We start from the raw sequence: 27,115 nt of genomic DNA, 5'->3' as shown, positions 1-27,115 counted from the left end.
GTTCTGGCACCGAAATGGCCCAATCAGCTGTGGTTCCCAGAACTGGTGGATATGCTGGTAGTCAGCATTTTTGTTATGTCCACTGCTTTGGTTATCACTGTGTCAATCACTGATATTTCGAGAATGAATCCAGCATAAATATGCAGATGTCATTCCCGAAAAGTTGCAGCATGTATGTCCGAAAAACGAAAGTTTCATACAAATTCTGAATGGATTATAGCCCTGAAAGCAGGCAAAGCGCGCTCCCATTATTATGACTAAAAGCATCACTCATCTTAGTTCACTGTGATCTCACCAGTGTTAATTTCGTTGACGAATAATTTTAGTCATAATTTTCATAAACAACATTTTTTTCACTGGCAACAGTGAGGTGATAACAAACTTAAACTCTTTTTGAATGATAAAAACTATGATGCAAATCTATTGACATTTTCGTCAATGAATTAAAAAGAGATGAGAGATTTGGGAAGAGATTTATTCAGAATGAATCTGCTGCATAGTTCGGAGTTTAGATCCGTAGCCTACATATGAACCGGCGGGACATAAGCTAACATACTCTTGCTTCACGTCGCATAAAACGTTAAAAAATTTCAATATGTGGGAGTAAGAGAAGAGCAGACATATGGATATATCGGACGATGCAAGAGAACTCAATTCGGTCTGGTTTTCTGAATGCAGACACTGAAGCATACACAGACAGAAAGCGCGTCTCACAGCTCACGAGTACTCTTTCGCGTTGCATGAACGGAGAATTACACACAAAATTATGGTGAATTGTCCATTTTGACGAGTATTCATGTAAACACAGTTGATTACGTCTTAAGTGAACGTAAACAGCAGGGAGAATGTGTATCAGTATATTGCATCCAGTGCAGCTGTGCATTCGGGTTTGAAGGGATAGCAGCCTATAGTTGCTATTGTCAGAGTCATTGATGTTAATCAAGCACCTAAAGTAAGACAGAAAATCATGCACTGCTCTTGACTGAAAAACTGTATTAGCCCTAAAGATTATTCTAAATGTATTTATATAAATAAATATGTCTGCTTGAAAGAAGCTTGTTCTTGATCTTAATGAGAAGTGCTTTTATTTAATTTTAAAATAAAGGTATGTTGTGTGTCACCGCAGTTAAATCAGTGTTTATCATGATGAAACCTTAATATCAAACCTATAAAATGAGTTTAGAAATTTTAGAGAAATGCTTAATAAATGCACTGTAACTAAACCAATTAGATTTTAGCCAACTAAATTTACTGTAGATTTAGTCGACTAAAATCTTATGATATTTAGTCGACTAAAACTAGACTAAAACTTAAAACAATCCAGATGACTAAAATATAACTAAAACTAAATGGCATTTTAGTCAAAAGACTGTGACTAAAACTAAATCAAAATTTGCTGTCAAAATTAACACTGGATCTCACAAAGGTTTTTTTTTTTATTTAATTTTTTAATTTTAATTTTTTTTACATAATTTAATCACTAAAAATAACATTCACAATCGTCCAAAACTCCAAAGATATCAGCTTTCAGCGGAATCTTAACGTTTCTGATTGGCCATTGCGTTGTCTGTCTGTGATTGGCTACATTGCTCAATGCCGAAAAAACACATTATATAGTTTACCAAGGGTGACGTCGGGGATTCCATGAAAATTGCACTCAATGTCACCCCAGATATATAAATATATATATATATATATATATATATATATATATATATATATATATATATATATATATATATATATATATATATATATATATATATATATATATATATTCTGTATATATTTGGGGTGACATTGGGTGCAATTTTTTATGGAATCTCCGATATATATAGATATATATATACACACACACACACACACACACACACACACACACACACACACACACACACACACACACACACATATATATCTATATATCTATATATATATATATATATATATATATCACACACACACACACACACACACACACACACACACACACACAAGATGCACACACACACACACACACACACACACACACACACACACACACACACACACACACACACACACACACACACACACACACACACACACACCACACATATATATGTATATATCTATATATCTATATCTATATCTATATATATCTATCTATATATATATATATATATATATATATATATATATGAAGAATTTGGTTCCAAAATGCACACACACACACACACACACACACACACACACATATATATATATATATATATATATATATATATATATATATATATATATATATATATATATATATATATATATATATATAGTCTATATATGAAGAATTTAGTTCCAAAATCCATTTTTTAAAAAAAGTAAAAAATCTGAATTGTATCTGGTGGGTAATGTACAATTTTTCATGTTACGCAAAATGCAATAACCGCCGAGTTATTAGGTCATGTTTTCTCCCTTTTTTTCCAAACTGCGACAAACACCAGTCTCCCTTCTCTGCAGAATGCGATATATCTGCTCAACCATTCACAGCACACCATTCCACGCACTCAAGACAGTAATGGCGGCGCTTTGAATACACCCGGCATCCTAGTTTTCCTCATCTACTTTGTAATTTGTGATCAACAAACAAGAGCTGCACGATAAATTGCATGTGATTGTCATGCAGATCTCGTCAGTAAAGCTGTGTCAGTAAAAGTGATTCTGTGATTAATAGTACCAGTAAATCTCCATCACGTGCTTTCAGCTGGAGTGGCATTTAATACACAGAGCCGTAGATCACAGACAAGCTACGCAATGTCGCATTTATTAGTTCATTAGGTGAATTGCATTCGATTATGAATGCCATTTTTTGCGTAGCTTGTCAGTGTTAGTGTTTTTATTAATGTCATTTGTTTTTTTTTGTTTTTTTTTTTAATAATTAAAACTAGCACTTTAAAAAAAAAAACAAGTTTAGAGAAATGCGCAGACGCAGGTAGGCTCACACAAGTCTCTCTCTCTCTCTCTCTCTCTCTCTCGATAAATAATTAATTAAAATAAATGATATAATTTATTCAAATAAATGTGATCTTACTGCACTGTTTCATCTCTGTGTCTGATTTGAAGTGGGCAGAATGCTAGGGCTAAGGAACCGTAACTGATGAAAATAACCCTCATTTTTACCCTTCCGGTCAATTATTATATACTATATAGCCTATTCATATTTGACAATCAGGATAGGATATAAATTATTAATTTGAGTAAACATGTGTTTTCTTTACCAAGAAAGTGGCAAGATGAACATTTTTAACATTAAAAATTCAAATCCAGATTTTGATTTTCAAAGATTTATTATTATAATGTGTGTGTGTGTGTGCGTGCGTGCGTGTGCGTGTGCGTGTGCATGTATACACCTTTAAACCAATACTTGTTTAGAGTGACCTTGACTATGACTGTATTAATTTTCAAGTTAAATCTATTGTACAATTTCTGTACAAATTAAAGGCAAATCATTTCAAAATGCAATGTGCATTCTCACACTTTCTCATAAAAACACTTACTCGTAAAAAGCTTTCTTTAATAGGTTTGCTCATTCTTCCAATTGATTCAAGTTCACAGTCACCCTGACTATTGCTGTAGAAATTGTCAAGTAATTTTACTCTATAGTTTTGGAGAAAATTAATGACAAAATCACTCCAAAAAAGTGCATTCTAGCAGTTGCACCATTACCCATTTTCAAACACACATAGAAATCTTTTATTTATAGGTTTGCTCGTTCTTTCAATTGGTTCCTGTTTACAGTCACCCTGACTATTACTGTATTCATTTTCAAATAATAATTAATAAGAAATTAAGAGCACAAAAAGAAGTCTGGAGAGTTCTATTTGATGACATGTAAAATATGACTTGTGTAAACTAATTTAGCTCTTGCATCCTGTCAAATGCCCTTATTTGGAACATATACCTTATCTTCTCGAGTTCAAAAACACATAGTAAGTATTATATAACAAACATTATTTGCTATTATTATTATTATTAGTCTATTATTTTTCAGTGTGAATTGTAGAAAACAGTCGTGTTCATTTGATGGGGAAAAAATGTTGAGGTTTCCGTTCCTTTATTTTTATTTATTTTATTATTATATTTGTTGTTGTTGTTGTTGTTTTATTGTACAGAAAGCTTTTAACCAATTAAAGTCCTCATGCTTCTGCAGAACTCGTTGGTGTCATTCTGTCACAGCCTCTGCTGCAGCTTACTCCCATAATAATTTAATTATAATCATAATGCATTTTATTAGGCACCTTTCAAGACTAAATGGCACCTTAAAATAACAGTAGGCTATTGATTGATTGACTGCAATACACCTTAATGGAATTTAAATAAGAGTTTTATTAAGACTGGAATACAGAAATAAGTTGTGATAGGGATTATGTAACCTGTGTAATGACATTATGCTGTGCAGTCTGATGGGATGTACAACAACATGCCCAAAGTGCTATTATTCCTTAAGATGCACAAAGTTGTTTTCTGAAATAAAAAATTAAATAAATGCATTTATAATACATATAAATTGCATGTATTTATATAAAATGTATAATATTTATAAAAGTACATAAAATATAAAAATAAAATAAGATAAAATAAAGTAAAATTGAAAAAAAAGTGTGATCATTTTCAAACAACACTATACTAATGCACTGATTATATATTACTTATTTTATCTTTGTGTTGTCAACTGTCTTGTACCTTCCCTGTGTGATTAGTGTCTTGTTGTATCTGGATTTTAATTTAGATAGATAATTTTAAAATTCATCTCAATACAATTGTAATTGATCAGTTACAGGAGAAACAAGAAATTGCAGCTAACCAGACTTATTCAATAGACTGATGAATACGTTAAACAAACAAACACAGCAAAACAAATAATAGCTTTCAGGCATAATCACCGTAAACAAATACAACAACCTCAGGGCTATAAAAGCAAAGACATAAGAATTTTAACTAAAGGTTAGAAATTAGTAACCATGGACACAAATAAGGACTGCTCAAAGGGTGATGAACATAATCAGTTCCTAAGGTTAAAATGAAGATTTTAACTTAATTAAATGTGACACTAGCATTTAAAATGTAAGAAGATGCTGAGTGTATGATGTCAGGAGAATATTTCTAAGCAATCTTGTCCAATATATAAAATAAGAATCAGTTTCATGGTAATAAGCATGGTACGTTTGCACAATAATTCCTTCAAAAACTGAAACTTTATGTTCGAAAATTGGACATGAGTGCAACAATACACTCTATAAAAACATTTTTGGAGTGAGTTTGCATTTCCCAGAAACTGTAAACTGACATGAAAATGAATACAGTAATAGTCAGAGTGAACAGGAATCAATGAAAGAACGAGCAAACCTACAAAGGAAAGATTTTTATGGGTGTTTGAAAATGGGTAATAGTGCAACTGGTAGAATGCACTTCATTTTTTGGAGTGATTTTGCCATTCATTTTCTTCAAAACCATAAAGTCGAAAAAAAAAAAAAAACCTATAAAGGAAAGAATTTTATGAGTATTTGAAAATGGGACATGATGTAAAAGTGCACATAGATGCTTGGGGTGAATTTGCCTTTAATTTTCCCCAAAACTATACAGTAAAAATATTTTAAAATGAATACAGTAATATTCTTGATGACTGTGAACAGCAATCAACTGAAAGAATGAACAAACCTGTAAAGGAAAGATTTTTATGAGTGTTTGAAAATGGGTAATGGTGCAACTGCTAGAATGCACTTTGTTTGTTTTTTTGAGTGATTATGTTATACATTTTCTCCAAACCTATATAGAGTAAAATGACTTGAAAATCTATACAGTAATAGTCAGGGTGACTGTGAACTTGAATCAATTGGAAGAATGAGCAAACCTATTAAGGAAAGCTTTTTTACGAGTAAGTGCTTTTTATGAGAAAGTGTGAGAATGCACATTGAGTTTTGGAGTGATTTGCCTTTAATTTGTACAGAAATTGTAAAATGGATTTAACATGAAAATGAATACAGTAATAGTCCAGGTCTCTGTACACACACACACACACACACACACACACACACACACACACACACACACACACACACACACACACACACATATATATATATATATCACCATGTCCTGTGGTCTGATGAGACCCAGTTAAACTTATCTTTGATAAACCGGCCCATTGTGTAAATATATATATATATATATATATATATATATATATATATATATATATATATATATATATATATATATATATATATATATATATATATAGAATAAATTATAATAAATGTACATCCATCGGCCCAGATGAATGGCCCGTGCGGCCCACTTGAGTCAAACATTCTAACTAATTTAGTGTGCTCTAGCTCAGTGCAACAACTCAAAAGCACTCGTCAATGTCCAAATGTTTGAAATAGCCAATCAAATCAAAGAAGGCAGGATTTACTGTTCACAGAAGCTGAGCAGCGTGCCACTTGAATGTGAGCTGAGGTAAAATGTAATCAGTTGAATGGCGAGACAATTTTGCAATATTTGCCAATTCTGTTTACAATAAAAAAATGTAAATGACAAACATTACTTGTCAGGGATACAAACTACTACTGGCTATTTCGATTTTCTTAATGGCATTTATGTTATTCGTCAAAATATGAGATAGGAATGAATGTTTGTAAATCTCTATTCAGGCTTTCTTCTGTAATTTCACTGTAAAAAAATAAATAAATAATAATAATTCTCAAATTTATTCTGTCTAGAACATTGTAAATGTGAAGACTTTCGCTTTCAAGTGCCGTGAATAGGAAAGTAGTATATAGCCTATTATCTAATAAAAATATAATTTGCTATTTCATGTGCATTACACACTTGCAGTCAAATGTTTGAAATAATTAAGACTTTTTATTTATTCAATTCTTTTCTGAAAGAATTTTATTTAATCAAATTTGTATTTGATACAGTAAATATTAATATTATGAAATAGGGCCTACTACACTTAAAAAGGTGGTTTTTGCTTAATGTTTTTGTGGAAACTGTGAAACTAACTTTTTCAGGATTATTTGGTAAATACAGAGTTAAAGAACAGCATTTATCAGAATATTTATTTATTGCTATTTTATATCATGACATAAATAATACAATTTCAGGATTTTTATTTATTTATTTTTTTTAATGATTTGAACGTTGAATTAATGTTTGTGAATAATTTTTTTTGTACATTAACAGTTGTATTGTACATTTATTAATATGCATAATTCATCTATTTATATAGATAGAATTAACATAGATTAAAGTGAATAAGACTTAATATTTAGTTGCAAATCCTTTGCTTTCAACTGCATCAAGCCTGTGACCCATTGACATCACCAAACTTTTGTACTCTTCTTTGTGATGCTTTTCCAGGCTTTCAGCACAGCCTCTTTCAGTTGTTGTTTGTTTTGGGGGTTACCCCCTTCAGTCTTCTCTTTAGCAGGTAAAAGACATGCTTTATAGGGTTTAAGTCTGGAGACTGACTTGGCCAGTCTAAAACCTTCCACTTCTTGCCCCTGATGAACTCCTTTGTTGTTTTGGCAGTGTGTTTTGGGTCATTATCTTGCTGCATGATGAAGGATCTCCCAATAAGTTTGGTTGCATCTTTCTTTAAATTGGCAGACAAAATGTTTCTGTAGACTTCTGAGTTCATTTTGCTGCTGCCATCATGTGTTACATCATCAATGAAGATTAATGAGCCTGTCCCAGAAGAAGCCATGCAAGCCCAAGCCATGACATTACCTCCACTGTGTTTCACAGATGAGCTTGTATGTTTGGGATCATGAGCAGATCCTTCTTTCTCCACACTTTAGCCTTTCCATCAATTTGGTAAAGGTTAATCTTCGTCTCATCAGTCCATAAAACTTTGTCCCAGAATTTTTGAGGCTCATCTCTGTACTTTTTGGCAAATTCCAGCCTGGCCTTCCTATTCTTCTTGATCATGAGTGGTTTGCATCTTCTGGTGTAACCTCTGTACTCTGTACTAAGTCTTCTGTGATCAGTAGATTGTGATACCTTCATCCCTGCCCTCTGGAGGTTGTGCTGATCTCACTTACAGTTGTTTTAGGGTCTTTCCTGATAGCTCTCACAATATTTCTGTCATCAACTGCAGTTGTTTTCCTTGGTCTAACTGTTCGATGTCTGTGACTTAGTACACCAGTGGCTTCTTTCTTCTTCGGGACATTCCAAATGGTTGAAATGGATATGGCCAATGTGTGTGCAATGGCTCTGATTGATTTTCCTTCTTCTCTCAGCTTCACAATTGCTTGTTGTTCACCCATAGACAGCTCTCTGGTTTTCATGTTGGTTACACCTCTTTACTATAAATGCAGTTTGAACAGGCAAAACCCAAATCTAAAACGTCAACAATCTGAGCGTCAACATTCAGTGCTAATTATTGTTTGAATAATCATTGTGATAGGACACACCTGGGCAACAAAATACATCTGTCAGTCAGATGTTCCAATACTTTTGCTCACATAAGAAATGGGTAGGTTCAAACAAAAGGTGATATCTTTTAAGTTGTTTGTCAGATCCAGATGTAAATACATGCAAATAAAAACTGGCATGTAAATCTCTTGTCTGATATTCATCTTTTGATGTCAAACCCAAATGTTTTCCGACTACAGCAAAAATAAAGGAATTGGTTCTGTATATAAATATATATTCAGTGCAGCTTGAAAGTTTGTGAACCCTTTACAATTTTCTATTTTTCTGCATAAATATAACCCAAAACATCATCAGATTTGATATGTCAATTGTAAATGATGTAAATGATGTACATTTTCCGTCGTGATTTTTATCCATCAGTGAACTCTATCCTCTCTTGTTGACTCAAGAGTGATTTCACAACAAAATTTTAGTCTATTGGCACAATTTACCATGTAGGGTTAAGCAATAGACCAAAATGACGGAACTTTGAATCACTTTGAATGAACTGTCAGTTTTTTCTTTTTTCTTAAATTCAGTAAATGACGTTAATGCAACCTCTGCAGTGGGTGCAGTTTTTTTGGGTCAGCATTTTTGTGTGGGAGGCTTGCCAAGATTGTTTTATTTTAAAGGCTTTATTTTGCAGAAAATCTGCTGCTTACTCAGCCAAAAAACTACAAAAAAAAAAGAAAACACACAAACAAAAAAACACACACACACACACACACACACACACACACACAGTGCTGCTTGAAAGTTTGTGAACCCTTTACGATTTTCTATATTTCTGCATAAATATGACCCAAAATATCATCAGATTTGAATCTGATTTGAGATACTTTTCAGTCCTGAAAGTAGACATAGAGAACTCAGTAAAACAAATGAGAATAAATATTTTCTTTGTCATTTATTTACTGAGAAAAATGATCCAGTGTTACATTCCTGTGCAGTGCAAAAGTATGTGAATCTTTGCTTTCAGTATCTGGTGTGACACAATTTTGCAGCAGTAACTGCAGGTAAAGTTTCTTGTAACTGCTGATCAGTCCTGCACAACAGCTTGTATTACTTTTAGCTCATTCCTCAGTACAGATGTACAAATTCCTCAACTCTGTAATGTTATGGGTTTCCTCCTATGAACTGCTTGCTTCAGGTCCTTCCACAATATTTCATTTGAATCAAGGTCCAGACTCTGACTCAGTCATTCCAAAACATTAACTTTGTCCTTTTTTAACCATTCTTTGGTAGAATGGCTTGTGTATTTGGGGTCGTTGTCTTGCTGCATGGCCCAGTTTCTCTTGAGACTCAGTTCTTGGACAGATCACCTTCCCACAATCCTTCAATATAATTCAAAAATCAATAATTCATCAATTCATCAAAAAGTGAAAGAAAGTGAAAAGTGAAAGTGAAAGTGACGTGACATTCAGCCAAGTATGGTGACCCATACTCAGAATTAGTGCTCTGCATTTAACCCATCCGAAGTGCACACACACAGAGCAGTGAACACACACACACACTGTGAACACACACACCCGGAGCAGTGGGCAGCCATTTTATGCTGCAGCGCCCGGGGAGCAGTTGGGGGTTCGATGCCTTGCTCAAGTGCACCTAAGTCGTGGTATTAAAGATGGAGAGAGAGCTGTTCGTGCACTATCCCCACCCACAATTCCATCCGGCCCGGGACTCGAACTCACAACCCTTCGATTGGGAGTCCGACTCTCTAACCATTAGGCCACGACTCCCCTAAACAGTCAATCAATGTACATCAATGATGGTAAGTCGTCCTCACTGTTGGGGAGTAACTAGATACATGCAACGGAATTACGTAATTTAATTACAAAATAAAAGTAATTGTAATCAGATACAGTCACTGAAAAAAATTTTTTTTAATTAAATTACAGTTATTTATGAAAATGTTAAGGATTACAAAGGGGGTTAACATCTGTTTTTTTCCACACACACTCCCACATACAGATTTAATTTATTCATTTCGTAAATTGCAGTGACTGCTCTAAAATATGAAACACCATTGTTTCAGGAGTTTAGAAGATGCTTTTAATGACAGGTCAGAGGCGTGCGGATCCATTTGCAGCTTTAAAAAGATCAGAATCAAACAGATAGAGTTCAATCAACAATGTCAAGGATAACAGAGATAATCCAGTAGAATAAACGAAGGCAGAGCGTGGGTCGGGGCTGGCAGCAGACAGGGCACAGAATAAACAGCCCAACAAACTAATCACAAGGGCAGGCGGCAGAGATTCAGAATCAGTAGAACAGTCCTGGATAATACACAAGAGGTAGCCAGCAGGGTAGACAGCTTAGAAATGTTAGCCGGGGCAAAACAAGACTTCACAATGACTGAGGGTTTGGTGACTGCTTAAATAGGGAGTTGATAGCAAACACCTGTACCAGCAATCAGTCCCAAGCACTGGGTAGATGGGAAATGGAGTCCGAGGAAAGTTATAGTACTCAGGCGAGGGTGTCCTCCGGTGGTGATCGGAGAGAGCCACAGAAGCCTGATTTATGACAATGGTTATTCGATAACTCTTTTATCTAATCTTTTATCTTTTAACTATGCTTCTTTTTTTTTAAAGATTAACTTTTTTTATTTTTCAAGGCATTGTTAGATTCCAGTGTTTACTGTCATAGCTTTGTAAAGATTTGATTTCAAAAATGGTATCATAGCTAATAAAATATTTCTTGCTATGATTTTAAATATGTATTTAACCTCAGCATGATCTCAAAGTAAGTCTGATTTTGTGGTGGCTGTGTTTCAAAGGGGACATTGATCTTCCATAAGTTGCTATGATTCTTTAGGGTCTTCATGAATGGTCTGCAACATACTTTGGTTAAAATTCCTCAATGGTCGTGTAAAACAACAGAGCGGCAACCTCCTCGTGAAACACGGAAACACGGAAGTGACTAAAACTGTAATTCGTCAACTGGCTGCTAGAGGCTGGCTCCAAAAGGGAGTCAGTTCCATAGACGCCCCATGTTAAAATGCCCCCAAAAAACGTTTACTGCCTGGTACAAAAAGTGGTTTTGGTCTATATAGCTAATTTTGCCCTTCATGTGGGGGGGGGGTTATAACTGTAGGGTATCAAACCCGAACCAGACAAATTAAAGATTCGATCGGGAGCATGGTTGAAACACAGAAAGGCTAACGACAACAGGATGTTGTAAATCAATTCCTAGCACCACAAGTCGGAAGCAAGTCCACTAACTAGCAGCTTGAACAGCTTTCAATATTAGAACAAAAGTGCATCCAATTCGGAAAGGAGATTGTCAAATTTAGGGCAAGTAATCAAGATTGATGGTCCAAGAGATGCACAGCATGACCATCAGATGCAAATCCATGATAGTAATCATGATTACAAGCTCTTTGGATTGATGTCGCCCCCACCTAGAAGAAAAGAACCAGACTGAAATTCCTAAGAGGACCTTTTAACCTCTGGTCTCCACAGAACGTCCTTATGTCAAAGAATAGCACAGAAACTGTCTTTTATAGATGTAGATGCACCAAAATTAACTCAGAAAGACTTCTAAATGAATACCAGTCCATTGCTTAACTCCATATCATATATATAACCCACAAATTTGACTATCATGTTTCTAATCACTTATTGTGTATGTCTTTTTAATAACTACTGAATAGCTTAAGTGATCATATTCATGTTTAGTATGTGTGTGTTTGAATCTTCTTGCTTGAAACGTTTCTGACAATCAATTATTTGTCAAATGTATCATATTCTTGATATAGGAATCATTTCAAAATTATTCCCTGCAAGAGCGGGAAAATTCGGACCACGTGATTGATAAGATAACATGATTTATGAATGGGTAGGACAAACATCGCAACATGCATTAATGCAAATCAAACAGTGGTTTGTCCAGCAAACGGCCGTAAGATTAACTTACCAACTTTCAATAAAGTTATCACTTCTTATAATTCCAGGAAAAATAGTTTCTGGCCATGAAACCATTCTCCGGTCCTTATAAAATTTAGGTTACTGAAAAGTAACAAATAAGCTTTGTAGCTAAGATCAAACATTTCATTGACTTGTGATGTGAGCATTTTAGACAGAACCAATCATGAATATATTGGATTTTAATAATTGAACTAATAATACATCAAACTACGATTCACACGGAGTAAATATGCGTATAACAATACAAACAGTAAAAACAAATACAATACAAAAAAACGGATAACAAATGAGAGAGAGAGAGAGAGAGAGTGAAAGGGTGAGCGAGAGAAGGTGAGAGAGAAATAGGCTAGATCCTATGATCGCCCAGTATGGCAAAATCACATACAGTAACCTTTTGAAAGACAACAAGGAATCAGATCACCTTGAAAAAGGAAATAGACAACCTTAAGCAGCGTTTAAATCTCTATAGGAAATAATACTTGCATGTGGGTATCTTTGTGCCTGCTAAAGACGAGCGTGCGTGTGTCATCTGTTGGAGCTGGGTTCGTGTCTTCCGGGGCGAGCAGACTCGTGCGAAGTTTCAAAGGTTCAACGAACGTGGAGTTACCAAAGAAATGATTCAGAGTTCATCTCCCTTGTGTAGGGAGAGGCGAATATGAGAATAAAACTTAGTAAAGAAAAGAAAAACGGAGATGAAAGCTCCTTAAGGAGCCATCGCAACAGACATTCTCTCCGACGAAGCAAAAGTAAAGTGCAACGAGAAAGTTCTGTGTCAGTCTCTTATGGAGCAACTGGGTTCACGCCTCTGTTCGCACGAACAACCAATGAACGTCCATGATCTGAAGCGGGAAAAAGTTTCTTTTTCTCTGGGGAGACACCCACTCAAGTGAGTTATGGTGTTGTCCGAATTCAGCAGTTATATTCCAGCAAGGTGGTAATTCCAGAATAATACATTTTACTGTAATTTCATATGTATGAGTGGTTCGGTCAAAGCAAGACGTTTAAACAGATACCAAGAATGACAGGTAAAGGTAGGAGAAACATAAAGTTACATTCATATGCAGAATTACACACATTTAAAGTTTGATTAACACACAATGAAATTGCAGATACTCCAATTTGATATGGAAGACATCTAAGCACAAAAAGGAAATACAGTCAATACATTTAGAATATATTTACTTTCCTTGTTCCTTACAAGAATTCCTAGCGAGCTGGGCTTTTTTCTGTTTCTCCCAGTTGGGGTAATAAAGTTTTACGATCTGGTCAGGAATTTAAACCCAGCCATGCTGGCACCAGGCCGGTCATTCAGCTTGCAGAGAGTTTGATTTACCTGCATGAGTTCAGGGGCTAAAAGCTTTGGGTTTTAGCCAAGGAATGTGCATTGTTTTAGATTCAATGAGCCATGATTCATTAATTCAGAACCAATGAATGAATGAACTGCTCATACGCTACGATGAGAAAAAACACCACCTAGTCTCATCAAACTTTAATTCTATTCTTTTACTTTAGTTTCTTTTCTTTTCCGTTTGAGAGTTTTGTGTTCTGAGTTAAGTTTTGTAACACCGTGTCTCCGAGTCTGACCTCGCGTGCCCATCTGAAACTTTAACCAGCCCACAAATCTGTGTCATCAGCCAACACCCAACCACAGGCTTCCCAAGATGTCACTTCAACGACTACTGAACTTCCAGCCAAACAGCAACCTCCGGAAACCCCCTTTTTGACAACAACAAAGGGAACCCCCTTTACACAGTCAACACAAGTAACGTACCTCCAGACTGAGCTAAACTGGTGAATCTAATATAATTTTAACTTCACTGAGGAACTCAATGCGAGGGTAAATTAAGTGATTGATGGTTGTTCATGTCTATGCAATTTCACGTATTGCTGTAAACTTGGGATTTCACATTTTAATTATTTTAAACTCATTATTTCCTAACTTTCTCTCTTCCTGCAACTTGTGTGAATGTGTGAGTGTGTGTGCTTATGTGTTAGATTAGTTTATATGTCTTAGAATTTATCTAATAAAGCCTTATTCATATTGAAAAGAGAAGTATCTTGTGATTTGTGCTTACAAGTTAATGTCTTAAACTGCCGATCTTGTTACTGTGCTAATTAATAGTGTTTTCACTATACTATGGATATTAATATCCATTGCAGAGTTGATGTTATACGGCTCGTTCAATGAATTGCTGGCCGTCTCAGTGATCAGCCGTAAAACAGTGATTCTGTCCAAATTCCCTTTAAAATCTTAAATGATTCCCTGACCTGTTTCCCTTACATAACTCATCTGTTTAAATTATATTTAGCCATAAAGTTCTGCATAATTAAGGGCGTGGCCACTTTGAGCTTCAAAAATGCTCTTCAGAAATCTACGGGTGACGTCACAGACACTACGTCCATGTTTTTATACAGTCTATGAAAACAACACCCCTTTTACCTTGCTCTGTTCACAGTGACTCATTTTGGGACATGTCCCTTTAAATGCTTATGAGCTCTGCTCACCTGCCTCTTTCTTATGTGGAAGAGCAAAGGCGATTTGCAAATAATCATAAAAAAAGGTTGCAGCTGGATCACGAACAATGACCACTGATCTATCCTTGAGTTTTAACTTTTTAACAAAACCTGTCTTGAACTGTCCCTCGTTCAGAAAGCAGTCTGGAGTAAAATTATTTGCACAGACATAAACAAATATAGGTGTATTCAGTGGCACATTACCATTACCAACTAATGTGCTGCGTCCTCAGTGGCTCTGATGTTGGGACGAAAACCAGTCAGTATCTGGTGTGACCACCATTTGCCTCATGCAGTGCAACACATCTCCTTCGCATAGAGTTGATCAGGTTGTTGATTGTGGTCTGTGGAATGTTGGTCCACTCCTCTTCAATGGCTGTGTGAAGTTGCTGGATATTGGCAGGAACTGGAACACGCTGTCGTATACACTGATCCAGAGCATCCCAAACATGCTCAATGGGTGACATGTCCAGTGAGTATGCTGGCCATGCAAGAACTGGGATGTTTTCAGCTTCCAGGAATTGTGCACAGATCCTTGCAACATGGGCCATGCATTATCATGCTGCAACATGAGGTGATGGTCGTGGATGAATGGCACAACAATGGGCCTCAATATCTCATCACGGTATCTCTGTGCATTCAAAATGCCATCAATAAAATGCACCTGTGTTTGTTGTCCATAACATATGCCTGCCCATACCATAAACCCAACGCCACCATGGGCCACAACGTTGACATCAGCAAACCGCTCACCCACACGACGCCATACACGCTGTCTGCCGTCTGCCCTGTACAGTGAAAACCGGGATTCATCCATATAGAGAACACCTCTCCTAAGTGCCAGACGCCATCGAATATGAGCATTTGCCCACTCAAGTCGGTTAGGACGACGGACTGCAGTCAGGTCGAGACCCCGATGAGGACGACGAGCATGCAGATGAGCTTCCCTGAGACGGTTTCTGACAGTTTGTGCAGAAGTTCTTTTGTTATGTAAACCGATTGTTGAAGCAGCTGTCCAGGTGGCTGGTCTCATACGATCTTGGAGATGAAGATGCTGGATGTGGAGGTCCTGGGCTGGTTTAGTTACACGTGGTCTGCGGTTGTGAGGCCGGTTGGATGTACTGCCAAATTCTCTGAAAAGCCTATGGAGATGGCTTATGGTAGAGAAATGAACATTCAATTCACGGGCAACAGCTCTGGTGGACATTCCTGCAGTCAACAAATTTGTGAACAATATTTTTGAGAAATAGGCCTTTTGTGTACATAGAAAAAGTCTTAGATCTTTGAGTTCAGCTCATGAAAATGGGGGCAAAAACAAAAGTGTTGCGTTTATAATTTTGTTCAGTGTATAACCTATTACATTTCCAAAGTAACCTTCCCAACACTGGTCATCCTGGCCCAGATGAAGCAAAACAGGCCCAAACCACGATACTACCACCACCATGTTTCGCAGATGGGATAAGGTTCTTATGCTGGAATGCAGTGTGTTCTTTTCTCCAAACAGAACACTTCTCATATAAACCAAAATTCTATTTTGGTCTCATCTGGCCACAAAACATTTCTCCGATAGTCCTCTGGCTTGTCCACATGATCTTTAGCAAGCTGCAGACGTGCAGGGATTTTCTTTTTGGGGAGCAGTGATAACGAACGGGGAGCTTAGAAACTTTTGGGGAGCATAGATAATGAACGCGATATTGCGTAGCTTGTCAGTGATCTATTAAAGTGATCTATTAAATGCCGATCCATTTGGAAGCAGGTGATGCCGATTTAGTGGTAATCAAAGTGAAAGTGACGTGACATACAGCCAAGTATGGTGACCCATACTCAGAATTCGTGCTCTTCATTTAACCCATCCAAAGTGCATACACACAGCAGTGAACACACGCACACCGTGAACACACACCTGAAGCAGTGGGGAGCAATTTATGCTGCGGTGCCCGGGGAGCAGTTGGAGGTTCGGTGCCTTGCTCAAGGGCACCTCAGTTGTGGTATTGCTGGCCTGAGACTCGAACCCACAACCTTAGGGTTAAGAGTCAAACTATTTCAGATATCACTTTTTACTATCAACCACCACAGCACAATATCAAATGTGTTAGAGTTTTAAATGACAAAGAGAGCTCTAAAGGCAGTGTTGTGTTACTGAAGGAGAGGCTGGATGCTCCCTGCGCCAGCTGCAGAAGTGATGGTAAGATATCTGAATACTCTCCACTATCGTAGCGCTCCTGCTCCGGGTCTTGCATTTTGTTGCAGGCTCTGCTGCTGTGTAACTGCACAAACACAATGAAAGGAACAAACCAGAAGTGTAAGTTCTGAATTCATGTGGTTTGTGCAGGTGATACATGTGTGGGTTCGGGATGGTTTGTGAGAATGAAGCGTGGGTGTATATCTGTGTGCCTGTGTTGGCATAAGGTAGCACATAGACTTCATTCTGGCTTCTCTGTTTGCTCTTCTCTGTTAATGTGTTTTAGAGGGAAGCACAGCACTGTGTTCATTTATAGGAAAGCTGCTCAGGATAACAGTGTTTTCAGTGTCTCAAGGCAACTTGGTTTGCAGTCAATGCTGCTTCACACAATCTCTATCTCTGAAAGTGCACTTAGTTTGGGTTGCTTGAAAATGCAACATGCCAAACATTTCACTAGATTTTTAATGAGAAGCATGTTGCCAACAAAGAAGAAGCTTTAACCCTGCGGTTTTCCACCAAAATAAAGGTTTATATAAATATTGGTTTAAAATGAATATATAAAGAAAATTTTTGAAAAGCTGAATAAATAATCTTTCCATTGATGTGTGGTTTGTTAGGATAGGACAATATTTGGCTGAGATAAAACTATTTAAAAATCTGGAATCTGAGGGAGCAAAAAAAGTCAAAATATTGAGAAAATTGCCTTAGTTGTCCAAATTAAGTTCTCAGAAATGCATATTACTAATCAAAAATTGGGTTTTGCTATATTTATGGTGGGAAATTTACAAAATATCTTCATGGAACATGATCTTCACTTAGTATCCTTATGGTTTTTGGCATAAAACAAAAACCAACCATTTTGACCCAATGTGTTGTTGGCTATTACTACAGATATACCTGAGCTACTTACAACAGTGATTTTTTTTTTATTTTTACATTTATTTTCTTTTATTTTAGAGTGAAATAGTATTAAAGTGAAAGTCTTTTTTCTTTTCTTTCTTTTTTTATTTTACTACTACTACTACTACTGCCGCTGCTGCTGCTGCTACTACTACTACTACTAATAATAATACTTTTTTTTCATAATCATAATATTTGGCCAAATTTTTGCCAACTTGCTTTTTAAATCACTTTTTTTTTCTCAGAAAAGTCGCTATATATATATATATATATATATATATAAAATCAGTTATATTTTCCTCCCAGTTGTGCAGCCTTATGAAATACTGCACAGAGTTATTGATAAAACAGAACAGAGATCTGTTATAATTATAAAAGAAAATGGCACACATGATCAGTTTGCTATCTAACCTTTCAGAGGGTATTTCCTCAGACTTCTGCAGCTGGGCCATCTAGCAAATTTAATGCCAGCTTCATGGAGGGCAGAGAAGGGAGGCAGGAGATAAACATGTGGTTTGAGTTGTGGAAAAGCTTTCTGTCACTGGCTTTCTGTAAAAAAATAAAAATATTAGCATTATATAGCAAACTATTAGCATTGATCTATAGTACCATTTAAACGTTTGCTGTTAGTATGTATGGATTTTTTTAGAAAGAAATTATTACTTTTATTCAGCAAAGACACACAAAAAAGCCCAAAAGATAAAACAAAAAACATTAACAAACACACACACACAAAATAAATCAAACACAAACAAAACACACACACACACACACACTCACTCACACACTCACACACACACACACATAAACACACACACACACGCACACACACACACACACACACACACACACACACACACGCACACCTACACACACACACACACACACATAAACACATACATATATACACACACACACACACACATACATACATACACACACATACATACATACACACACACACACACACACACACACACACACACACACACACACACACACACACACACACATACACACACACACACACACACACACACACACACACACACACACACACACACACACACACAAAAAGGCGCGGCTGACTTGACCGCAGTCTAATTAGCATTTCAGATGTACATGTTCTTTATGGTTATCAAAATACCACAAATCTCAAGAAACTCACATACAAACCATATCCTATTGTAATCTATCATCTTTGTTCTTTGTGTGTAAAAGTGTTTATTTGCGTTTAGTTATGGTCCGATATGTACAAGGAAGAGCACAGGAAATGCATTACAGGATGACAGGGCGGATGTGATGCGTAATAAATGTTTTTCACCAACAAATCTTCTTTCTCTGTGAGTCACAGCACGAGCACGGAAGAGTAAACACACAGTGACAGCACAGGAAGTTTCATCAGATCGTGTAAATCGGTGGAAAATGAATAGAAATGATGATTCTGTCTGAAGAAATATGCAGTAAACATGAGTAAATATATCTATATATCTCCATATAAATCCTGAATTTCTATTCCAAAAATGGCATACATATTTATTATTTTGCAGTCCTGACATAAATTACTAAATTACTGTTACTGTTACTGCAACAATTTTTTATCAAAACAGTGGTCAAATATCGTAGCTAGAGTCTTTAATCTTTCTACAGATGCACAGTTTGTCCAGATCAAGTAAGAGTGTGATGTTTTTATGTGCTGTTAAAGAGAAACAACAATAATCTGGGGCCGTCGTCAATCTTTGACCGCTAAGGGGTTTTAAAGCAATGCATTAATAATGGTTGGTGAATAAACTGACTTGGAAATTAATATGCATTAAATAGTTTTAATGCATACCTGCCAGTCAGTCAGAATAGAGTACTCAGGCAGACCATGGTTTAAGGTTATTTAATAACCATGATAGATAGTTGATAGATTAGTTGATCTATATATAATGTGCACTGGATCCATGTGGATCTGTCAGATTATCATCACATAATTTACCCATTTACACCACATTAAGTATGCCACTTAGTCCATGTAAGACTTTGAATGTTAAAGTACAAATGAACACCTGTCCACTCTTGTGGGTTTGCTATTGTTGTCATTTAAATTAATACAATTAAAAATCACAGAAGGGTAAAAACATGCCAGGCAGACACTGGTATGATGTAAGAAACACAGCTACAACAAATAAAATCGATAATGGGTGTGTTAGATTTATAGTGTGCAAATAATTAAGCATTGAAAGTAATCAGTCGCATTGGTAGCACCAATTCAATTAAATTCAATCCAAGTTTATTTGTATAGCGCTTTTTACGATACAATCATTGCAAAGCAACTTTACAGAAAATTAAGTTTCTACAATATTTAGTAGCTTATCAGTGGTGACTGTCAGTTTATGTGCATACAGCAGAAATGTTTGGAAAAATCAATAAAAGACGTAAACAAACGGACGATTAACACTATTAACAGCAATTATGCAATCAAACTTATAGCAAAATGTGGTAGTTCTGTATGTTGTCTCTGGGTTAGCATCATCTGATGTCCTCTGAGGGGTTGGCATCATCTCTTCTCAGGTGTTCTGGATCCAGACTGGAGCTTGTGTAAATCCTAGTTACCACGGGATGTAAACAGAGAAACAAATAAAGACAAAATTAGCGTAGCTGCTGTTCCAACCAAGTAAAATTAATTAGTTTAACCCAAGCTAAAGAATAATAATGCGCATTTGATCAGATATAACTGCAGTGCAAGATTATGAGATGCATTATTTGAATGCTTGGCCAAAGAGGTGTGTTTTTAATCTAGATTTCCTAATCTATTCCAGAGTTTGGGAGCCAAATGCGTAAAAGCAATGGGCCCCAAATAAAATTCTTAGGCCCCATAAAGGCTTGGGCCGGCCCTGTCTTTAAGGACAATATAAGGGAGACTAGGTAACCATCAGGTAGAGGTGACTGCTCAACCAAATTAAACAACTGTTTTTGGACAATCAACTTTTTCAGATAGAGCAGCAAAAATTATAACTCCACAAATTCATTAAAATAGTCTACAAGTGCAAACAACTAATGATTTGTGATTTTTATTTCCACTTTTTTTTTTATGATGCATACAGTAAATCTCAATTTTATTACAAGCAGTGATGCATGTGTAACAATAGTTCTGAGCTGCTGTCTTAACATAATATACATATAACATAATATAATTTATTGTGAATCATAATATGGTTAGTTTCTATTGATATTGAAGGCTGTATGCTTAATAATTAATAATTAATAGTGTTCCTGTAGCTCAAGTGGTAGAGCATTGCGTTAGCAAGCGCAAGGTTCGATCCCCGGGAACACATGATAGGTTCAAATTGATAGCCTGAATGCACTGTAAGTCGCTTTGGATAAAAGCGTCTGCTAAATGCATACATTTATTTATTTTATTATTAATTTAATAATTAGCTGTTCTTGACACATTTTGTATTGCTCCATGTCTCGGTCGCAAAAGTGTTCCTTACCCTGAAAAACACTGAAGATTCCTGATCTAAACTAAATCTGACTTCTGCATATCTGTCATTTGAATGGCTTTTTTTTTTTTTTTTTGACAAAAAAAAGAATAAACAAGAATAAAGAAAACACGACATTCCATACATTTGTATCACAAAGAGCAAACAAATCAGAAAATATTATTTATTTGAACTTTAAAGACACAGAATCAGTCTACAAGAAATGCTTGCTATACATCTTCAATAAAGAGTGGACCAGAAACCAAAATAAATAAATAAAATGAAACATAAATCAATCAATCAATCAGAAAATGTGCAGGTATAACCAATCTCGTTCATAACTATTTTTGTTTTGGCAAAATGATGGCTAATTTCTCTGAATTCAAATTAAAAAATGAAAGTGAAAATGAAACTCATATAAACTCATAACTTTACTTAAGATATTATTATTATCATCAGAGGCTGGTAGTGATCTCACACGGCTCTGGTGGTGTGTGTACACACATCTACGTGCACCATTCATCCACATTTAAACCGAGTGGACAGTGAAACTGCTGTAAATACAGACTAAGAAAATATCGAGCCTGCTTTAAAATCCAGCAACACAACTGTAGCTGTATAGCTTTACAACAGCAACACTGCTTTAACAAAAAAAAAAAACGAAAAAAAAAAAACTTAAGATTTATTTGATATCATCACTGATGACATACACAGTACGCTCTGTGCAGTGCTGATTCAAGTCAAACACCTGTGTTTTGTTAGGAGATGCACAGCTGTTGTGCTGGGGCTTTGTAGGTAAAATTTTCATTTACACAATTTTGCAAAATCAATACAATATTGTGTCCAATATCTACCAGATTAACTTCTTATTATTGAATTGTTGTAAATAAATATCCCATTTGCAACTGGTCAGTGTTTAAAAAATGCTGGGAAATCATTTCACGTAAGCCTAGAAGAGTGATTACTAAAAGGTTGTCAAAAAATCACATTTTAGAAAAAAAAAAAAAGTGAAAAGTGAAAAGTACCATATTTGTCTTTCAAATGTAGTGAAGTTAAAGTCATGAGTTTACAGGAAAAGCGTCTGCTAAATGATTAAATGTAAAGTACAGATACTCGAAAAAAACACAATATTCAAGTAAATGTACTTCACTACAGTACACCTCCGATTATTATTATAGATCGTCTGCTCACCAAACATGAGTCACAAACAGACTTGGAGCTTCCGGATGTTTGTGCTTCAAGCTGCCCAAAACAACAGCTGCACAAAATACTGCACACACCCTTCATTGATGCTCATTACATTATATTCACTTTCAAACTGTTTTTGAAACACACAGAGGACGGTTTTAATATTTTATCAACTTTTCCACTTAAACAAGGCATTAGATTTAAACGCGGCTTTGTTCCGTGCCTGATGCTCGCCTTGAGTTTGATCTGATCAGGTCAAAAGGAACATTTCCTCGTCGCGTGTTTTAGTCTCCAAAAAAAATGAAAGAACCTCGGCTTGGTGTTCGCTTGGTTTTTACTGCATAAAACTGTTATACCACTCGAGTTTTGCCCTTCAGTGTAGGAGAAGAAAACACAACCGAGAGGGGCTCGCGGAGGCGCGCAGACAACGAGCGGTGCGGGTTGAGTCTATAAGGTTCTCATGTGCTGTTTAAAAGAGCGCAGCGCTGCTGGAGCGACACTCATCGTTGAACTCAGCGTTTGAAAGACTGTAAATCCGCTCGAGAAAATGGCAGAAACCGCCCCCGCTCCGGCTGCTGCCTCCCCGGCCAAAGCGCCCAAGAAGAAGTCCGCTGCGAAGGCCAAGAAAGCAGGTCCAGGCGTCGGCGAGCTGATCGTCAAAGCGGTGTCCGCGTCCAAGGAGAGGAGCGGCGTGTCCCTCGCCGCGCTGAAGAAAGCTCTCGCCGCCGGCGGCTACGACGTGGAGAAGAACAACTCCCGCGTCAAGCTCGCCATCAAGAGCCTGGTGACTAAAGGAGCCCTGGTGCAGGTCAAAGGAACAGGCGCCTCCGGCTCCTTCAAGGTCAGCAAGAAGCAAACCGAGGCCAAGAAAAAACCGACGAAGAAAGCGGTTCCTAAAGCGAAGAAGCCCGCGGCCAAGAAACCCGCTGCTGCCAAGAAGCCCAAGAGCGCAGCGGCAAAGAAGCCCGCCGCTAAGAAATCTCCCAAGAAGGCCAAGAAACCTGCCGCTGCAGCCGCTAAGAAGGCGACAAAGAGCCCCAAGAAGGCAAAGAAGACGGCAGCGCCCAAGAAAGCAGCCAAGAGCCCCAAAAAAGCCAAGACTGCCAAACCCAAGGCAGCAAAGCCTAAAGCTGCAAAGCCCAAAAAGGCAGCTCCCAAGAAGAAATAAATATCTACTGTTTTATTCCCCAAAGGCTCTTTTCAGAGCCACCCACTTAACTCTAAAGAAAGAGCTAAAGAAAGCCCTGCAGTTTGACTATTGTGGAAGTAAATTTCTGTATGAGTGCATTTGAGTTTACCTCGACTCGCAATGTTATACATATTGACTGAATTTAGAAAAAAGAAAAAAAAAGTTCTTCACGTTTATTAATACGAACAGCTTTAATGGATCATCGATCTAAATGTAATTAGGTTAAAAAACTAATTAATGCTCTTTTGCATTGACTTTTTTATTTAATTATTATTGTAAACATATTTTAATCCCCATCACAATTTCTTTAATGTTTTCTGTCGTGTTCTGGTTCGTCTAAAAAGCAGCACGATCCGAATGGCAGCTGTGGGGGCGTGGCTTTGGCGGTGGGTGTTGGAGGGAAGTTTACTGATTGGTTTAAAATCTTACAAGGCTCTAGACCAATGGGCGACTGGCACGCTCATTTAAAAACAGTATAGCTGGGCATCAGAGTTTATCATTTCTGCTCGACTAGCGTAGCAACTTTTCCAACCTACAAAAATGAGTGGCAGAGGCAAAACCGGCGGTAAGGCCAGAGCGAAGGCTAAGACTCGCTCCTCCAGAGCAGGGCTGCAGTTCCCCGTCGGTCGTGTTCACAGGCTTCTTCGCAAAGGCAACTACGCCGAGCGCGTCGGTGCCGGTGCTCCGGTTTATCTGGCCGCTGTGCTCGAGTATCTGACGGCTGAGATCCTGGAGCTGGCTGGAAACGCCGCTCGGGACAACAAGAAGACCCGTATCATCCCCCGTCATCTGCAGCTGGCGGTACGCAACGACGAGGAGCTGAACAAACTCCTGGGCGGAGTGACCATCGCTCAGGGCGGCGTGCTGCCCAACATCCAGGCCGTGCTGCTGCCCAAGAAGACGGAGAAACCCGCCAAAACCAAATAAACCGATTTAAGTCTGTTTCTGAAACCCAAAGGCTCTTTTAAGAGCCACCCATTTTATCTACCAGAGAGCGTTTTCCTCTTAACTTAGTTCGTTTTATCAGTAGCGACACACTATACATATTGCTATTGTGTTTTTACACACACACACACATTTTATATATATATATATATATATATATATATATATATATATATATATATATATATATATATATATAAAAAGAGGAATAAATAATTATCAACCAAGAAAATTACAATTGTTGAGTTTGGGTAATTATAACTACCAATAACTAAAAATCATTTTACACAACCACCTAAGCCAAGGGGTAAGTATTTCATGATTTATAAAAAGGTTTTCTAGGAATTCTGTAAAGAGTGTGTTAGTGTTTTGTGTGTTTGATGTGTAAAGGAAGAAATGGTTCTCAACCAAGTAAACTACAATTGTTGAGTTTGGGTAATTACAACTATCAATAGCTGAAGACTATTTTACACAACCATTTAAGCCAAAGAGTAAATATTTCACGATAAATAAATACAAAGGTTACTATGAATTCTGTAAAGAGTGTGTGTGTTTGATGCGTAAAAGAAGACTACAATAAATCCTTGGAAAGGGACTTTGGCAAGTAAAAACCGGACGAAGTATTTTGAGCGTGAAACACAAACAGCCCCGTTGGAAAACAAGTTGCGCAGTCATTGGCTAGCAGTCATGCGCAGACGTCACATGTCAGCCAATCACAAGCCTCTGCCCCGTACGACACCATGAGCTCGAGGCCGTATGATGCTTTAAAAGCAGGCGCGTAACATAAACGCAGAACAAACAAAGAAAGTACTACATCGAAGCAATGGCAAGAACCAAGCAGACGGCTCGTAAATCCACCGGCGGTAAAGCCCCGAGGAAGCAGCTCGCTACCAAAGCCGCCCGTAAGAGCGCTCCAGCCACCGGGGGCGTCAAGAAGCCTCATCGCTACAGGCCCGGCACCGTGGCTCTGCGAGAGATCCGTCGCTATCAGAAGTCCACCGAGCTGCTGATCCGCAAGCTGCCCTTCCAGCGTCTGGTGCGAGAGATCGCTCAGGACTTCAAGACGGACCTGCGCTTCCAGAGCTCCGCTGTCATGGCCCTGCAGGAGGCCAGCGAGGCTTATTTGGTCGGTCTGTTCGAGGACACCAACCTGTGCGCCATCCACGCCAAGAGAGTCACCATCATGCCCAAAGACATCCAGCTGGCGCGCCGCATCCGCGGAGAGCGCGCTTAAATTCCTGATTTCAAAAGTCTAAACCCCAAAGGCTCTTTTAAGAGCCATCAAAATCACACTGAACGAGAGAATTTCCGCCGTAACGCTGATTATAACGAGTAAGAAAGTAACACTGCCATAATCTTTTAAAGGACTTTTGTCTGGGTTTTTAGTTTTATTTGTTTATTCAATTTTAGTTTACAGATGTTTGTAGATGTTAAACACTGTTTCACAATGTCACACTTTTCTGAGTAAATAAAACAAAACATTTATTTATATATATATATATATATATATATATATATATATATATATATATATATATATATATAATATATACACACACACAATGCTTCTAATATAACTACATGTGAATATAATTCATCCATTTGCGATTTCATTAATGTTATTTAATAAATCAAGGACTCGGTTATACAGACGGGGCTTAGCTTAAGCCAGGACTAGGCCTTGGTTAAATTCAGATATTTAAGCAGCTTTTATAAAAATGCTTTAGAAGAAAACGTAACGTGTGCATCTTGAGACAACAATGGAACTGACGTATTTTAAGATATGTCAGAGCAAGAAATTTTCAGTTGAGACACCTCTAACATGCATTTTAGTCTGGGACTAGCCTCTAGCCATGTCTGAGAAACCGGGGGGATAAATTGTAAACTACTTATACAAAACTCCGTCATAAATGTATCTGGCTGTGTTTACTGTGTGAGTACAGGTAGTTTCGTTACAACAGATGTTTATTTACGGGGAACTGAGAACAGCTCATTAAATGTTTGATCTCTTAACTTGGGTGCGTGTTCCTGCAGCTCAAATGATGGAGCGCGGCTCTAGACAACCACAATGATGATGATATATTAAAGTCAAAGCGTATGCCAAACGCTTACATGTAAATACTATGTAGATGTGATCTTAAAGATCTTCTTTGTCAAATTATTCCTTTGGAAACATGAATTTTCATACGAGAAACAGGGCAGACATTGTTAGATCAAGGTTGGGGTTATAAACCATATTCTTTCCCGCTCTAACTAGCAGGGATGGGGGTGCGCGCCATGTGACAAGGGGTGGGTTTCAGTTAGGTCCTGTAAGCACATGTAAAAGGCCTCCCTTGGAGCGCTC

The 27,115-nt window shown here is 37.2% G+C and overlaps 3 protein-coding genes across 3 annotated transcripts; all 3 read left to right on the top strand.

The window, feature by feature from the left end:
* Positions 1–23,169: 23,169 nt before the first annotated feature.
* LOC122142505 (histone H1-like) lies at positions 23,170–23,864 on the top strand. The gene has a single exon (XM_042753628.1). It carries the CDS (start codon positions 23,185–23,187, stop codon positions 23,803–23,805), a length of 621 nt encoding a protein of 206 aa, XP_042609562.1. The 5' UTR covers positions 23,170–23,184; the 3' UTR covers positions 23,806–23,864.
* A 448-nt stretch (positions 23,865–24,312) lies between these two features.
* On the top strand, positions 24,313–24,809 carry LOC122142510 (histone H2A). Its single transcript, XM_042753633.1, has one exon. The coding sequence runs from the start codon at positions 24,367–24,369 to the stop codon at positions 24,751–24,753; it is 387 nt and encodes a 128-aa protein (XP_042609567.1). The 5' UTR covers positions 24,313–24,366; the 3' UTR covers positions 24,754–24,809.
* A 745-nt stretch (positions 24,810–25,554) lies between these two features.
* LOC109080863 (histone H3) lies at positions 25,555–26,252 on the top strand. Its single transcript, XM_019095872.2, has one exon. It carries the CDS (start codon positions 25,595–25,597, stop codon positions 26,003–26,005), a length of 411 nt encoding a protein of 136 aa, XP_018951417.2. The 5' UTR covers positions 25,555–25,594; the 3' UTR covers positions 26,006–26,252.
* The last annotated feature ends 863 nt before the right edge of the window (positions 26,253–27,115 follow it).

The sequence above is a fragment of the Cyprinus carpio genome, chromosome B25 (assembly GCF_018340385.1).
Source record: "Cyprinus carpio isolate SPL01 chromosome B25, ASM1834038v1, whole genome shotgun sequence".
NCBI classification, from domain to species: domain Eukaryota; kingdom Metazoa; phylum Chordata; class Actinopteri; order Cypriniformes; family Cyprinidae; genus Cyprinus; species Cyprinus carpio.
The sequence above is the reverse complement of the archived record's forward strand: the minus strand, read 5'-3'. Positions and strand labels throughout refer to the sequence as shown.

What these genes read in the sequence shown, in the direction of transcription:
- LOC122142505 (XM_042753628.1), top strand. Translation starts at nt 23,185, where the DNA reads ATGGCAGAAACCGCCCCCGCTCCGGCTGCTGCCTCCCCGGCCAAAGCG.
- LOC122142510 (XM_042753633.1), top strand. Translation starts at nt 24,367, where the DNA reads ATGAGTGGCAGAGGCAAAACCGGCGGTAAGGCCAGAGCGAAGGCTAAG.
- LOC109080863 (XM_019095872.2), top strand. Translation starts at nt 25,595, where the DNA reads ATGGCAAGAACCAAGCAGACGGCTCGTAAATCCACCGGCGGTAAAGCC.